At 37.4% G+C, this 17,084-nt stretch overlaps 3 protein-coding genes across 4 annotated transcripts; all 3 read right to left on the bottom strand.

Annotated features, from left to right (window-relative positions):
* Positions 1-1,341: 1,341 nt before the first annotated feature.
* LOC116201572 (ATP-dependent RNA helicase eIF4A) lies at positions 1,342-4,142 on the bottom strand. 2 transcript variants are annotated; one of them, XM_031532846.1, is made up of 7 exons: positions 3,983-4,142; positions 3,840-3,891; positions 3,616-3,753; positions 2,496-2,732; positions 1,860-1,899; positions 1,676-1,773; positions 1,342-1,570 (listed from the first exon to the last, which is right to left on the bottom strand). In XM_031532846.1, exons 1-7 carry the CDS (start codon positions 4,042-4,044, stop codon positions 1,553-1,555), a joined length of 645 nt encoding a protein of 214 aa, XP_031388706.1. In that variant the 5' UTR covers positions 4,045-4,142; the 3' UTR covers positions 1,342-1,552. The 2 variants fall into 2 exon arrangements, with proteins under 2 accessions (XP_031388706.1, XP_031388707.1); XM_031532847.1 differs by having other exon boundaries at positions 2,496-2,752; positions 3,616-3,891; positions 3,983-4,095.
* A 5,733-nt stretch (positions 4,143-9,875) lies between these two features.
* Positions 9,876-10,861, bottom strand: LOC116201571 (ethylene-responsive transcription factor ERF109-like). The gene has a single exon (XM_031532845.1). It carries the CDS (start codon positions 10,589-10,591, stop codon positions 9,881-9,883), a length of 711 nt encoding a protein of 236 aa, XP_031388705.1. The 5' UTR covers positions 10,592-10,861; the 3' UTR covers positions 9,876-9,880.
* Positions 10,862-13,151: 2,290 nt separating this feature from the next.
* On the bottom strand, positions 13,152-16,111 carry LOC116201641 (caltractin). The gene is made up of 7 exons (XM_031532931.1): positions 15,977-16,111; positions 15,250-15,379; positions 15,119-15,155; positions 15,015-15,042; positions 14,043-14,195; positions 13,866-13,968; positions 13,152-13,464 (listed from the first exon to the last, which is right to left on the bottom strand). Exons 1-7 carry the CDS (start codon positions 15,977-15,979, stop codon positions 13,400-13,402), a joined length of 519 nt encoding a protein of 172 aa, XP_031388791.1. The 5' UTR covers positions 15,980-16,111; the 3' UTR covers positions 13,152-13,399.
* Positions 16,112-17,084: the final 973 nt, after the last annotated feature.

Here is a 17,084-nt window from a genome sequence, read left to right as displayed (position 1 = left end):
GCAATGGCAAGGCAAATCGTGAGCGACTCGAAAAAGCGAGGTTGCCTCCCACTAGAGAACATGAATAAATTACCCGAGCTCTATGCACCAGGAAGTTGTTAAATTGCAAGTAGGGTGACGTATTTTTCATTGCCGACAGTTTCTATTTGTCGAGACAGGAGATATGGATCTAGAGTCATTCCTCAACTAAGCTTCCTATTGCTACTATGCATCAATTTTCACCTCAACGGTTTAAACGTGATGTCCAGTGTCATTTGCTGATGAAATCATCTCTGTTCCAGCATAAGGAGACAGTCCTATTTGTTTTTTCTTCTTGCTCAGAGTCAGCGTCGATATGATTCTTTCCCCGAGAAATTAAAAGAAAAAATGCTTCGTTACCTTTTTATCTCTTTTAAGATATGTCCCAGACCTGTCGCTATGATGGAATCATCAGAGGTTCTTTCCTCAATCGAAGCATACAAGTCTCCCATGAAAAGATGGGCATGTCTCATAGACTTGGCTTTGTTTGAGAATGGAGTGATCCTTCCAATTATAAATATTTATATTTATTTGGGGTTACAATGGTTGTGTTGTTGAATTATTAAAAAAAAATGAGAAGAAATAATAAATAATTGAAAAAAAGTAATGATTATGTAATTGAATTGTGAAAAAAGTAATTAATAATTAAGATAATTTAATATTAAAAATTGAATTGAATAATAATTAAGATAAAAAAAAATTAAAGAAAAATAATAATAATTGTGTTGTTGAATTAAAAATAAGTGAAATTAAAGTATAGTAGAATTAAAAAAAATACTCATTTGTCAAATAAGGCCATTATCTGAGACAGCTATTCCTCTATTCTTGTCCTGCCATAGCATTCCGAAGAATAGGCCTTGCCTTACTCGCAGAAACAGAACATTCTTATGTTGCGATTTCAGTAGCTCCCTTTCGGGTCATTGCTGATAACAGCTACGTATAATACATTCATAAGCCATTATCAAATTCTAGAAACTCCGTCTTCTTTATACAGTCAAATTGCGATGACATGCTACGTCAAGTCGGATTTGATTTGACAAAATTGAGGGTGCATTTGGATTCAGAGTTAAAAGTAACTTTGATTTTAATTTTAATTGTGGAAAATGACAAATAAGATGTGATTATAAATTTGACTTGAAAAATATATGTTTTTACTGTGTAATATGTTGAGTTAAAATTAAAATTTTTAACTTGAAAAATGTATATTTTTATTGTGTAATGTGTTGAATTAAAGTTAAAATTTTTTGTTCCTAAATCCAAACAGAAACTCTGTTGCGGTTTGTGGCGAAATGTGTAAATTTTGTATGCACAAGTCTCGAGTTGTTTTCTGCCTGCAGAAACATACCAAAGATAGCCATTCCAACAAAGATTTTCTGTTCCACATCATTTAGTTCTCGGGATGAATAATGAAAATTTTCCACACAAAACTGCTAAGTCGTAGAGACACATGTGCTCTATATGTATGAATATGAGCCACAGGACGTTCATTGCCGTGATCAAATGGGATTACAGGAGCAAAGAAGAGCCAACTTCCTCACAGAATCTCGGATATCTGCATGAAATTCACAAAGCCAACTTGTTCAGATGTAGCACACCAAATATACATCAAATTGGGTCAAGGAGAAGAAGGAAAAGGTTTGACAGAACAAGAGCTTACGTTTATAGGCATTTCCGCAATGAGAATGCCAATGCTCTCCTCAAGGCCTTTTAAAAATACAACTTCGCCCCCAACAACCATATTGATCACGATCCCATCTGCAGATAGATTTTTTTTTAACATATTGTGAGGGCAATAACCTTAGGATGTGTGGGTAAGAAAAGTGGAAAGCATGGGAATTAACCAGCAGCCAAACAAGTTGAGATGCGCCTCATATATGTTTCCTGCAAGCAAAATGACCAATAAACAACTCAAATTAGACAGAAGTAAACACAACAGAACGAAAACATAACAATAATTCTTTGATCATGAAGAATACAAGACATGTAGTAAACTAGAGAGAAAAAGAGTGAGGACCAAGAAATGCATCCTTATCATGCAGAGTCCAAAGGTTAAGGTACAGATTCTCAAAGTGATCTCATCAAGAGAAAATAACACAATTCTTGCTAGGTTGAGTATGAAAATTGGATCTTTCTTATGCCACTGAAACACATTATAATTGCAAAATATGCTTCAAGATCTTCAGTTATTTATACCTCTGAAAATATTCAAGAGGGAATTTTTTTGTCATTTCGTAATTGCCATAATATTTCAGAATTCACAAATAATTTTGCCACCAATTTTGTGAGCAGTCTAAACAGAAGATAGAGCAAAAGCAAAACAATCAACAGCAGAATCCTACAATAAAAAGCAAAGCATTTCTGCCTATTTGTAGCTTCACCATAAGCGTAAAATAGGAATCTGACTCCTTGCCCCCACAACTTGAGAAGATCTCGTGATATCTGGAGTAAACAAACAACTGCAGCGCATATTATGGTACCTTTTTGGCTGGTAATTCATAATTGATCAAAAGACGAGCACTGATAGGTGACTCTCCAGAAGCAGGTATCGGAAGACAAGTATCTGTCACAACAATCATATGGGACTTCTCTTCAACTTGTTCAGAATTTTCACTAGTATCCCTTGATTGTGCAGTGGAATTTTGGTTCCACTGAATAGAAGATTGCCTGAACCTCTCCAGGACAAGAGCACGATCTGCTTCAGCCATGTCACTGTACTGGCATAAGGACAGATAGACTGAAGATGGTTACTCCAAGTGGTATATTCTCACGGACCATAACAATTCTACACACAGCATTCTGAAACAGCAAGTGACTGAAAACTCAAAGTTAACATGCAAATTGGACCAAACTCGAGACTTCATAACTATGATGAAGATAAGGCAGTGTTCCAGCAGGAAAATATTTAATGGAACTATAAGAGTTTAAGAAGGATACTACTAAAGCGTCAATTCTCCAAGAGCACATTGCAAGATCGTCTCTGCCAAGCTGTAGACTCCGCCGGTGAACAAGGATTGCAGTTTACATATACCACTGATGGCCACTCAGTCATTTGACTCAAGACGAACATGAGGTTTCCAAAATCAAATTCTTGACTCATTGAAGCAGTGAAGATCTATCGCTATAGGACGGACATAATTTCAAGCCCACATGGAATATATTGATGGAGAATTCTTGAAAAGCTAGCACTATCCAATCGAGTCTTTCAAAGAGACACTATAGTTCATGATCTTACACGATTGCCATGACATTTTGAAAGATGATCTCTGCATCCGATTCTCGTCAAACTTATGGCTCTCTACAGTTGCTTTCAACTTCACAGAATCGTTCGTTACACTTGAGATCGAAGTACATAAAAGTTTGGCAAGACGATTATTGACTACGCCTATAACGATAACGACACGACCACTAGTTTCGAACTTTGGAAGGAAAATACACATTTCATTGGCACACGACTAACATTCTACAGCTGCCCAGCCAAAGCAACTGGTAAAAACAACACCGATATGGATAATTGAATGAATCAATCATAATGAATAGTTCAATCCTTGGAGACTTGCAATGAAGAAAACCAAATGAACGGGACCATCAGAAGAGTACCATAGAGGAGAGAGAGATGAAAGGGAGGGAGGAGACATGGGAGCAGACGGAGTCGAGCTCGTCGCGGGAGCTGCAGCAGACCACCACCGGCAGCCCCGGCCGTTGACCGGCCACTCGCAGCAAATCCAGCAGCGTCTTCTGCTCCGGCGAATTCCATGGAAATATGAACCAAACCCTTAATTATTCAAAAATCGAAATCCAAAGAGGCAGGGAGAGGGAGAGACCATCTTGAACCGGAGGCTGTCGACGGCGAGATAGAAGTGGCGTGGCTGATTGCTGCCCAGCAAAGAAATCAGTAGAATTGCTCAATTTGGGATTCAGAGAAGGAAGTCAAATTGCGCAGAGAGAGAGAGAGAGAGAGAGAGACCTGAAGTGGGAAGAAGTCGGAGAGGGAGTGGAGGCGGGGGCTTCGACTGTGTCTATCGCCATGGCTACTTCTTCCGAACACACAGCGCTCAAAATTCTCAGCTTAGCACCAAGCCTCCATTTTCAGAACAGAAGCTTCGTAGATGGGCGGAAGAAGATATGATTTGGTTTGATTCCAAATTAGCCATGCAATTTTCTAAATGTCTCGCTTTTGCCACTATATTTGTTTTTTCTCAACTTTTCTCCACTATACTTTTTAAAAAGTTCTCCGTATGGACTCGACTGTTAATTAGGCCAGGGGTAAACATCATTGTTGGCCCTCGGATCATGTGAATGTGTTCAATCATCTCACATTGGAAGAATAATTTTTTCCAATTTTGCAGTTTGATCTAGGATGCACTATTTGTAAATGTTGATGAAAATTTTGATTGTGCGACTTTAAAATTAAGGGTGAGATACAAATATAGATGATTGCTGATGAAAATTTGCTGAAAAGATGGTCCGGTGACTTTACATGATTGCGGCTGGAGATCGATGGAATTCGATTGGATAGCATCAACCAAATCTTTGGTGTCGATCGGTAGGTGGCGGGTTTGAGATCTGCATCTCGTGAGCTATTTCCACAGCTTTGATTAATCCATCCAATTCCTCCTGCATGGGTGCATTGGCCGTGTAATCGGAGGACCATGCCAAGATCAACGAGCCAAAAATATCAGCAGGTGCGGGTTCGAGATCTGCATCTCGTACTCTTTTGTAGTTAAACGAACTTCCAGGGTATTTCTTCATTCAGCTGATTTAAGAGGAGATTCAAGCTTCATGGAGTTTCCAAGGAAGGCTTCCCTGCCATAACCTCCCCATGACTTATCAGCCGGGAATCTCGTCATTGAGCTAATTCGAGAAGTAATTCAAAGTCCATGAATGTTATTGAAGAAAGTTATGGAGTTAATATATCTCCCGAGAACCGAAAATCCAAGGAAATCCATATGGATGAGCTTCAAGTACTAGTTAATAAGGAGGCAGCGTCACATTTCTTGTAAACGCAGTTGGCAATTGATCTTAGTGCATTTAAAATTTTTACAGGTGATTCATCCCCCAAAAAAAAAAATTAAAGGTGAAGTTAGCGTTTTGCAGCGTTGATGAAGAAGCATGAGACAATGAGATTGGCGACATGAAAAGAAAAAAAATATATATATATATGTGTGTGTGTGTGTGTGTGTATACACACACACATATATACACATATATAGAGATTGCAAATTCGTTTGTGTATGCATTTCGATAAAAAAAAAAAACCAATTACTTTGTGTAATTCGGCAAGAGTTCAATTGGTTGAAAATTATTTTTAAAAAAAATGTCGCGGTCAAAGAGTTGATTGTCCGTACGGTTATTTAGGCCCATTTGGATTCCGAGTTCAATGATTTTAACTTTAACTTTAACTCAACACACTACACAATAAAAATACACATTTCCCAATTCAAAAATTTTAACTTTAATTTTAACTCTACACACTATACAACAAAAACATACGTTTCCCAAGTCAAATTTATAATCACATCTCATTTATCATTTTCCACAATCAAAATCAAAATCAAAATCAAAGTAACTTTAACTCTGAATCCAAACGGCCCCTTACTCTTCTACGTGATATGTTTCATACAAAAGTGTCTTTTAGACTAGTGCCCATTAAGTTTTATAAATATAAGGCTTTTGTGCCGGAAATCATTTTCATCTTTTCTAAGAAACACATATGAGAGTGTGAAATCTCAAACATTCCTAATAGAGATTTCTGAAACTTCATTATATTTCGAAAGAATCTTCCTCACGACCATTTAGCAACTTTGTAAAGGGATAAATAAATCTCTTTGGAAAGCGTTCTACGCACCTTAAAGTCTTCCCCTTTTACAAGTTCGAGAGATCATGTTATCCGAGTTCGAGCATGTTCGTGTTCATCATCTTCGACTCCTCCATCTCGAAGTCTTCATCCCCGACAAATGATAAATATATATGTTTTTTAAATCAGGCTTATGGACTTAATATGAAATATAAATCTTAATAATTAATAAAGAAGCACGGATAATTCCAACATGTATCAAATATAGAATCTCTTAATTATCGATAAAAGTGTGCACCACCACACTATGTCTCCATTTTGTAAATCATTTTACTTTGTTTTTACAATCGACTATTGTGCCCGTCCTCCTGAGGACGGGCACAACCTCCTGCACATGGGGAATTACTATACTTCTTGTCCTACACTATTATTTGTCCTCACTTGATGATAAAATTAATGTTAGACGTATTCAGGCGCTACATACGGGCTTTATTAGATTAAAAAGAAACTTATTGTCTATTTGTAACCAATGAATTTTCAAATCATCTGGAGTGATGGTCTAGTGATTTCAAACTCACTCTTATGTGGTTTGGAGACCTATAAGTCTTGAATTCGAATACCCCGAGGACATATGCTAGGGTGAGCTCTTTGGCTTGAGCTTGGGGTCATCTCTAGCTTTTGTGAATTATACTAGGCCCCTGGTGGTGCTACGCTGACGGGACCAATTCTTGCGCTGGTTGTTCAGTTCGTCTGATATGCTCACGGTTGAACACGAGAGTCCGAACATTGCGTAGCCGGGGGGGCAATGTCGCCATCACTGCTACCCACCATTTTATTCAGCAAAAAAAAAAAGAAAGGATTTTCAAGAATACCCCGGGAACATATGCTAGGATGGGCTCTTTGGATTGGGCTTGGGGTCATCTCCAGCTCTTGTGAATTATACTAGGCCCCTGGTGGTGCTACGCTGACGGGACCAATGCTTGCGCTGGTTGTTCAGTTCGTCTGATATGCTCACGGTTAAACACAAGAGTCCGAACATTGCGTAGCGGGGGACGGCAATGTCGCCATCACTGCTACCCACCATTTGATTCAGCAAAAAAAAAAGGATTTTCAAGAAAATTTATGGGATATATCGTGTTCCTTTTTTTTCCTTTCCATTATGAAAATTTTTGAAAATATTTTATAATAACAAATAAATATAATATGTACAAATTATGATCGAATAATAATAATAATAATTTTTTTTTCTTTTGAAAAAGACGGTATGAACCTTGACGTGTAGTTAATCAGAGGAGGAAGAGGGAGAAGAGAGATCTCGATTCCTAATTGCCCCCACAACAAGGGGTTGGAAGATTGGCGGGGGCGTTTCTACTCCCTTCTCCGTGCACCTGTTGTCTTTTTCTTTTGGCGGGGACGCTTCCACCCCCTTCTGCGATCTCATGTTGTCTTTTTAATTTCATCTTACTTATATTTTTATTTATTTTATTTGAATTTTCTAACTTTCTAAAAGAATTACATTTAAATTTAGAAAATATCACATTTACAACCATGTAGGAACCATCTCATCAAAACCTAATAAGTCAACAGTTTCGGAGGAGTTACATCTCCCCTCTCTTTCCCTCCTTTCTCCTCTATCCAAATACATAATCAACAACGTCGGTTCGAAATTGACAGTTTGCAGCCGATTGTTACAAAACAAATAAGTTATCAATAAATAAATTGCAAAACATTTCATTTTGTATTGAAATATTACGTCAATAAAATTTTTTGTATTACCATGTGATCTATCTGGAGAGTTCAATAGTGCTATCATTGTATAGTGCTATCACTTTCTTAAAAAAATTTGTATTGTCATGCGTTTTATAGGGAATTCTATTGTACAATTATTATATAGTGCAATCGCTTTTTTAATCACTGGATGATCAATAAATTAGTTATTTGATCAAAGATTGTGATGATCAAGTCCAAAATGTGATTGCATTAAAAAAGTGATTGCACGATAAATCTTCCCACGATTTATCCTATCCTATCTCCACTATTATAAAAGTTAAAGAAAAACTACAGTCTCACTTTGTTTTTCATTTTTACCCATAGTACGTAATTTCCATTAATTATAACTCTGAAATTTTGGGGCAAGATAATAAATTCACATCACATAATAAAGACCACTTCACGTTTTCTTTTTTTTTTTTTTCTCTCAATCTCCTTTCCTCCCCTCACAGCCTCTCTCCTCCGTCCCACGTCTTCCTCTCTCCTCACAACAAATAAAATAAAATAAAAATAGGTAAAAAAAAACTCTACCCATGTAAATAAAATTATTATATTGCAATTGTCCGTTATTTGATCTGTTTTAGTGAAATTGGATAAAATATTTAAATGAATCCTCAGATAGTGCGGGTTACAACCTTGTTTTCAGGAAAAAAAATTGCAGTTCAGTGAAATATTCGATGAGTATTACTCAACCATTTATTTATAAACCGAATTTTTAAAAGTGAAAAAAAAATGATCACATAACGGATCCATAGATTATCACTTAAAAGCATTCTAATTAGTTATTATTCATATAAAGTAAGTGACTAATACTCTTGGCCAAAATTGATAAAATGATCAAAATTCTTTTCTTTTTTTTTTTTTCGTCATCAATCTTAAAAAAGAAAAAGACAAAGTAAAGCGAGGGCAAAGGATTTTTTTTTTAATTATTTTTATGGACAAGGAATGGGAATGGCTGTTCGGCTCATCTAAGAAGGAATGGATGTTTCCTTAATTTATTTTACCCCAATCATATTTCTACCTCAAAATAGTAAAATGTTTACAGTGGCCGGAACGTTCCAGAAGGAGATATCAGTACGATGTTCCATTCCCACCTTAGCACCTTGACCTGTCTATATTACCCGGCGGAAGTCCCGAAGGCCTTATCCTTGCTGCTCCATCCATCCTACGTAACGCGCGTGGCAAAGCGCGTGCAAATGTTATTTGGAAGTGGATACTTCTAGACCGTTCTTTCTCACTTGAAGACAAACCCCCCACCTTATCTCTTCCCTGTCCTCTCGTCCTCAAATTTTTATTTTTTTTCCCTTTTTGGAATAGATTTCCCATGTCCTCATGTTAAAATGAAGCTTCTGTCGTCCGCCAAGGGACCGATAATCGGTTAAATATATATATATATATATATATAATGCCCTTATCCTTCACTACATCAAATTTTCAAAAAAAATCACTCTATAAGTAAAATTATGACCCCATCGTTTCAATTTTTAGAGTTTTGAAAGAAGTTTGGTACTTGAAAGTGCTCAAGGCCTGATCGCTACAGTGCGGCTAAAAATTTGGCAACGTATTGAGGAAAGATGTTTTTCAACCGAACTTTTTCGAACGATATCCTCGGATTGCTTTTTATTTGATCACGTGCCCCCATCTTTGAATCATGTGCAAGACGGCCTTATGTGCACGTTCGGCCTTATAGCAACCCCTATATATATGAATACCGTGTACCGAGCCTCTTGCGTGCGATCTACCAAGTTCGTTCTCTTGGCCGACCCCATAACTTTGCTACAAAATCTTTTCTTTTTTGCCCCACACATGATTAATTCGTGATAATCTTTTTCTTTTTTCTTTTTTGTGAAATTTTCATGACAATCTATCTATCTATCTATCTATCTATCTATCTATCTATCAGATACTAATTTGGAGTAGGCCAATCATCAACTTCTAAGTAGATCGACGGACAAGCATTCACTAGCCAGCTCTAAATCTAAAAAAACACACAATACCCCAATATAACAAAAATAAATAAAAAAACAAATAGAATATAATGTAATGACATACGCTCTCGTTTGATGATTAAAAAGCCTCAGATTCGATACTCAAATCCATGATCATTTATTAAATATTTAAAATTTTTAATTGATTGTACTAGACAGTGCACTTCTCCAAAAAAAAAAAAATCACACCTCAAATTTAAAGGATTCAAAACGAAAAAGGTTCGGCTGACATTGGACGAGGATTCACTCTTCCATTAATAGACTAAATTATCCCGTGATCTAACCGAGAGAGAGGAAAACTTATATAATGTCAATGGCTCGACAGTTTATTATATATCGCCATCCAGTCCTTTAGCTCCTCCCTCTCAAACATCTCCCAGAACTCATCACCACTCCCCACCTTCTCCCCCTCGCCCCTGGCTTCTGGACCCACAGTCTCACTGCTCGCCTCCTTCTGAGCGCATTGTCTGGTCCCATTCCGGTTCGGCACAACTCCGTCCCCCGGTGCACGTGCCTTGGCCTCAGAGTCCGGGAAGTTTAGCTTGGCCCTGGCCCCACGGAACTCTATCGCCGCCCTGTCATATGCTCGGGCCGCTTGTTCAGCTGTCTCGAAGGTCCCGAGCCAGACCCTGGCCGCCCTCCTGGGGTCCCGGATCTCCGCCGCCCACTTCCCCCATGGCCGCTGCCTCACGCCCCGGTAATTCCTCTTCACTGCCCGGCCATTCCCCCCGCCACCATTGTTCGCCTGCCTGGCCCTGGCCCTGGCACCTCTACCGACATCGCTACGGACATTCACGCGGTCGGTGGTACCATCTTGGGGAAAGTAGTTGCACCCGAGGCAGCCGCCGATCCAGCACTGCTGGCACATGGCACCATCCGGGAGGGCCAGCACTGAGGCGGGAGGCTCGTTCTGGGCCTCGGAGGGGCCACCCTCGTGGCCGAAAGTTAACACGTGCTTGAGGGCGGATACTATGATGTTATGCTCCTGTTCATCCGCCGGGACATCCGAAGATTCTTCCATTTGTCCTTAGAATCTTCTACGAGGGGTATGAAATTACTGTCGAAAACAATTTGGGGCGTATTTATACGGTGTATCGAGAGAGTGTGTACAGGTGGCTGCCTGTTGTACGCCGATCTCACGTAGGGATTGAGTAAGCGGGTGTCATGGTGAGCGCTGCCTGACACGTGGATCGCCGGAGGGGCGACGATCCAGTGCACAGAGAGGCGAAAATGAGCTTCGCTTCTGGGGTCGACACGTCGGAGTATTGAACTGATTGTCGCATAGGGTGGAGACACGTAACGCGGAGGCTGTCACCTCCCCGGGCTTTCGTCCTGGATTGGCGACACGTGGCTCCTGTGGGTCCTTTAGTATGTTCTAGAGATGTCAATTAGAAGCTACCCTCGGAGGGGGACTTCCGTACCTTCGATTTGTCCGACTTGAGGTCCGCGGGGATGAGCGTATTTGGTAGGGCCCAGAGCTAATTAAGGTCCCACAGACAGGTTATTATTAATGGAAATAATAATAATTTATGGAGAAAATTGACGTTAATTGGTTCAAGTAGTTTAACATTTATTTTTCTTAAATAAAGGTTCAAATTCGAGTATTTTGAATAGAGAAAATTTATACTGTAAGAGTTTTACTCCTTAATAAGCTGACTCTAATCGAAGTTCAATTGAGATTCTGAATACCACGATTCACATTAAGAAAAAAATTCATGGAGTTCAAAATTCTATTGGAAACCTCGAATCACGGTCCCAATATCATCGAAAAAAATCCAATTGGAAGCACTTTATAGTAATAATAAGTGGACAAATCTGATTCGTCTCAATCTTTGATTTGATTTGATTTAAGTAGTTAAATACATATTTTTCTTCCTAAGATTTTACGTTCGAATCTACTAGAAAATTCATGTTTAGAAGAATTTATCTCTCAGTAGGTCTGGTTGATTCGAATTGAATTAGTCGAGATTTGTTGTATTTTTGAAAATTAGGGTGGAATTCGAAGAAAAAAATCTGTCTCGGTGATCATATTTACGAAACTTTCTTGTCTCGTTGAAAAGGAGTTGCAAGATTTGGGAAAGTTTTCCTGTACAAGTAATAATTTGTTAAATATAGTGTATGATTGGAGAAAGTTTTATATGTAATACATATATTATGTGTTATTGTCACAACTCAATGAGAGTTCAACAATATATTTTTAATTACAAAAAAATATTATTATAGGCAATATATAAATTTTTATATATTTTGTAATATAATACCACTTGATATACTAATTATACACAATACACTCTGAATGATAAACACTTCATATAAATTTTTGAAAGCTCCTGTACCAGAAATGTTGTAAAACTTCATGGGCATATTTACCGAAAAAAGAAAAAGGAAAAAAAATAATAAAACTACATGGGCACTCTTTATCAGCTTCCATCGCAGGTTGGTCAAGCTCGGGCATGAATCCACTTGGACTAGGGTGTCTGAATTAATCACTACAGGCAGCAGCAAAAATAACGACAGCAACGACGGCGGCGGTTTCTGCTGTGAGTATTTAAGTTTTTAACGACAATGACAGTGGTTTATGGCTTTGTGCAATGAGTACTGGTTTCTGAAAACTAATTATGTAACGAACATGATACATAACGAACTATTTCATAAAAAAAAAAAATAGATGACGACAATTAAATAAGAAATTGCAAATATTTACATATGTTACACAAATAATGACATTTTTAGTATGTGTCAGCAATTTCCTTTCATTATTTTTCTTTCCATTTTTTATATTAAAATCACAATTTAAATTAAATTAGAGAACCAACATGACTTGATTCAAACGATTCGACACTTGTTCCGCTTAAGCAAGGTCTCCAATTCGAATACTTGTGAATGCAAAAATCCATGCTAGGAAAATTTTACCTCTTAATAGGTCGACCAGTTCGACTGGATTAGTCGATATCCAATTGAACTTCCGAATACTATGATTTATATCGAAAAAAAATTAAATTACACAAACAACTCACATGTTTTATTAGCTAAGTTTGTTAACTGCTGCATATAAAAAACCTACTTTCAAGAATATTTTCTAACATTTTATATTTATTTATTTATCAATATTTTTTATCTATTATTTACTACTAATTGTAAATTTTAAATCGAACATAAAGAGTAATAAATTTAGTACTTTGAAACTAAAAGCAAAAAATCAAAAGGTACTTAGAGATATACCATCATCCGAAAAATGAAAAATGCGTTTTATTTGTACAATAATTAATATTTATTTAAAATAATACAAAATATTAAATTACATTATTTTCATATGCAACAGTCGTAACTATTTTACTGATCTAATATAAAGAAGGAAAACAAGCAAAGATAGACTCATCTCGCGTACCTACGATATGCATTGTTTTGGTTGTTCGAGAAAAAATAGTTACACATAATAAATTTGTGTGAATACCAGCAGAAGTTTGAATTGTTTATTTTTAATGAATTAACAGTAACTCAAAAGGCATCTACAAAAGGCAACAAAAGAAAAAATCTGGGACTGGAGTTACCAAATTACCATCTACAAAAGGCAAAAAAGCTGAAAGATGAATTTTGGTATCGATAATCAGATATGAGAAAAAGTTCGGGTCCAAAATGCAGAGCAGTAGTTACCAGTCATACACATGCATTCACCGAAAGCATCAGTAAAGAAACATAGTTTGTCATCAAAAGGCATACCGAATAAAGAGCTAAGATGCAGATTCAGGCATCCCAATCCCATGTACTGACTTCCACATACACACATGTAACAGCTATATATTATGCATCGCTAAAGAGTCTGAGAGCTCTAATAGCCATATGATGTCCTCCTCATCATCCTTATGAACTCATCGACGTTGATCTCACCATCACCTATGGATCAGAGAAGGGCATCACCACTTTGTAGACGAATGAAAAGAGAGTTCAGAAGCTAACATGCCCACAGGAAAAGGTAAATTGAAATTACACTAGTTCACGAAAAGAAAAATTCCCAGATCTTGGGATGAGACAACAGCACTAAGATTAGCTTACAGGGTTATCTCAGTGAAGAGAACCCAATTGGAAAAACGATTTAACAAAGAAAATCAAGTGAAGAGCAATTCAATCTGAGTCACATTTGAGTTATCAGATGCGTTATATTGTAGAGCAGAATAATGTACATGGAAAAAAAATGTTATGCAAAAACAGTTTTAAGAGATGCATGGAAAAAAAAATATTATGCAAAAACAATTTTATTAGATGCTTTATCGGATATCAAGAGAAGGAAAGCTCACGGTCTAGGTCAGCCTCCTCAATCATCTCCTGAATTTCTCTATCCGTGAAGCTTTCTCCGAGCTCCTTCGATATGCGCTTTATATCAACGGCAGATATCTTCCCCTTTATAAGAGAGAGCAGCATGTCAACATTCATGATGATCTCGACCAACAAGCACAAATAATGGAGGAACCAACATTGTTATCCTGGTCAAGAATTCGAAATGCTTTCATAAGCTCCTCCTTTGTGTCCCTTTCTCCGATTTTGGCAGTCATCATGTGCACGAATTCATCAAAATCAATTGCGCCACTGCCATCCTTGTCTACATCTGCAATCATTTGGTTGATTTGCTGAAATGATGTAAAAGAGAGAAAAGTGTCAAAATCTTTAAAGTGACAGATCTACTACACCACATAACGGAAAAGTTAAAGGCAACCACATCTAAGATCATTCCTGGAAAGGCGTGAAAAACACAGTAATCATTTGCTCCAAAATGAGGCATAGGAAAGATCATCGGATGACTCTTCCTCTATAAGATAGTAATGACAAAAAGCAAAACTCTTAGAAAGCACGAACTGCTAAAAAATAAAACTGGCATGATCAGCATTCATAGAGTAGGGAGTCGATCTCAAGCATACTATTCCAAATTTAATTTTGCAAATATACAACAGGTGCCACAAGAAAAGTATATCAGTGTCCATATTTACAGCATGTCCTGCACCGGATTGCATCAAGAAACTTCAAATTGACATCTAACAGTGACAGCAATGAGGAGGAACAAGAGACTATAGATAAGTTTTTTCCCTTATTCACGTGACTACCAGTTTATATAGAGACGAAAGCAAAACCACAAGTTTAGACTACATAATACCATTTTTAAATTTAAAGAAAAGCTAGCCCAGTAAATTTTGTCTATCCTCTTCTGCTGTCCATCCACGTTTTTAAAGCCTCAGAGAACTAGTTACCTTCTCATTTCCCTCATGTTGCCTAGAACTTGTGCTTTTTGCATGCAATTCCTCACACACTGGAGCTTCTCACATAAGAGATGAACCAAAGGGCACATAGAGAGGGGGAGCAAGGATAAGAAACCTATATGCTTCGTGTTCAGCGACTAACTAGACGAAAATTAGCCTACTGATGCATATTTGGGACACAATTGTTGGTATTACCTCTTCTGTCATCTCAAAACCAAGAGCCCTGTGGAGAAAAGTATATTAGTAATGGACCTGGAAAAACATAAGGTACTCTCTCAAGATTGATCTAACATCCATACCTCATGGCAACATTCAGCTCCTTGGCATCAATAGTTCCTAAAAATCACATTCCGCACAAACCTCAGTGAGAAACTATGACAAGGCAAACAATAATATAGAAGTATACTAGGACAAATAACCGACACCATACCTGAGCCATCAGTGTCAAACAGCTCAAACGCTTCTTTAATCTCCTGCCTCTTCTGTTGGGTTAATCCATGATGCCGTCCTCTAGGCTTTTCTTTCCTAGAAGGTCCTCTGTAAAGGCTCGCCTGTTGGTACTATCAGAATGAGAACAAGATTGTTCAGTATCCCGATCAACAGAACTTTCATAAAAAAAGAGGAAATCGAGCGATATATAAAAGCTGCTCATACCAGTATAACACCACACAGTGGAACGGGCTCTACCAGAATCTTGTACATTCAAAATTCTATTTTTAATCATAACTTTGTTTGCCCATTTATTGAACAATATCAGGATGTATTACGAAAAACCAAATTCGAAGATTTGTGGACAATGACTGCTCCATTCAAGATGAAATTAAAGCTGTGAACTGATCATTCACTCGGTAGGTTTCATCAACACCAAAATTCTCCAGTTCAATCCTTTGGAGATACAAAAGATATATAATCAATTCAATCTGATGCATCAATCTATGAGAATCCCAAAGTTCCGTGCAACGAAACCTCGATTAGAGCTAATAACAACGACGCCCAGCAAGCAAATCATCAGAATCCAAACCAACGACCCCAAATTTCTCGTAACGAATTCCCAAACGGGGGCGTGAAAAAGGAACTAACTGGGAACGAATCCATGAAAAAGCTTGAAACTTCGCAAGTTAATTATCAGTCAATAGAAGGAAATGATCGGAACGCACCATTGTAGCTTCGCTTGGTAAGATCTTCAAGACGCGTATGGAGTACCTCCTGAAACCGAGAGAGGAGTCTTCTACAGAGCCACCGGGGCCTTCGTTATATAAGAGACGGTGTCGTTGTTATGATGAGCGGCCCGTGGGCTTTGTCGGTCCAAACTGCAAAAGGTTTTGTTTCGTTTGATTTCGCAATTAAAATTATAAAAAATTTAACTTTAATTTTAACTCAACACACTACACAACAAAAATATACATTTCAAAGTAAAAAATTTTAACTTTAACTTTAACTCAACACACTATACAATCATTTGTTTTTTCCACAATCAAAATCAAAATTACTTTAACTTTGAAATCAAACGTACCATTAGCATTCTAGTGAAAATGCTTCTCCAAATCCACTAAATAGAGCACAGTTCATCACAACCGTTGATTGCTGTCAAAACTCCGGAAGTAAAACCATGACATCCTTAAGGTTCGACAGAATTAGACTATCCATACAATTACTATACATAAAAAGGAAACACACAAAGAAAAATAATCTTCTTTCTGATTCACAAGGAAGTTCGGGGACTCCCGGAATTCTCCCAATTAACTTTCCCTCGTATTTTATTTTATTTGGATGAATTCTCATTCCCATCAAGGTTAGATAACGAGTTTTTGGGTGGAAATCTTGTTTCATGGTTCATGGCCAAATAAACATGTGGTTTTCTCAAAATTCAACCTAAATTCCTTCTCCTATAAATATTTCTAGTTGTTCCAATATGCCCACTTCCATTCTTAGCTTGTTTTCTCACCTCTAACTTAAACAAATGATTGTACTTGAGAGAGGGCTATAGGAGGACACTGGGTATAATATTCTATGAAAAATTACTTATTAGTTCTCAAATTTCAATGAGAATTTTATATATTTGCCCCATAACCTGAAAAAGAAAATCTCTTCCTATTTATCTCTTGAAGGACCTCGCTCTATCCTTAGTTCGAATCTTTGTGTCCACCCCCAACTGTAATTCATCTGGGTAAAACTAAACATTCGCTTTATTCGGAACAACGGGCGGTTGATTTCAGCATTGTTAGATTATAGGAAATGTAAAGATTGGAGGGAAAATTTAATTAT

The sequence above is a fragment of the Punica granatum genome, chromosome 3 (genome assembly GCF_007655135.1).
Source record: "Punica granatum isolate Tunisia-2019 chromosome 3, ASM765513v2, whole genome shotgun sequence".
Classification (NCBI taxonomy): domain Eukaryota; kingdom Viridiplantae; phylum Streptophyta; class Magnoliopsida; order Myrtales; family Lythraceae; genus Punica; species Punica granatum.
This window is presented reverse-complemented; position numbering and strand designations above follow the sequence as displayed.

Excerpts from the sequence above, each read along its gene's own strand:
- LOC116201571 (XM_031532845.1), bottom strand. The coding sequence starts at position 10,591 with ATGGAAGAATCTTCGGATGTCCCGGCGGATGAACAGGAGCATAACATC.
- LOC116201572 (XM_031532846.1), bottom strand. The coding sequence starts at position 4,044 with ATGGCGATAGACACAGTCGAAGCCCCCGCCTCCACTCCCTCTCCGACT. Across the intron at positions 2,733-3,615 it reads TCATCTCTCTCTCCTCTATG|TACAGTGACATGGCTGAAGC; the intron begins GTACTCTTCTGA and ends TCCTTATGCCAG. Across the intron at positions 1,900-2,495 it reads ATGAATTACCAGCCAAAAAG|GAAACATATATGAGGCGCAT; the intron begins GTACCATAATAT and ends TTTTGCTTGCAG.
- LOC116201641 (XM_031532931.1), bottom strand. Across the intron at positions 15,043-15,118 it reads GAGCTGAATGTTGCCATGAG|GGCTCTTGGTTTTGAGATGA; the intron begins GTATGGATGTTA and ends TTTTCTCCACAG. Across the intron at positions 13,969-14,042 it reads TTCTTGACCAGGATAACAAT|GGGAAGATATCTGCCGTTGA; the intron begins GTTGGTTCCTCC and ends TCTCTTATAAAG.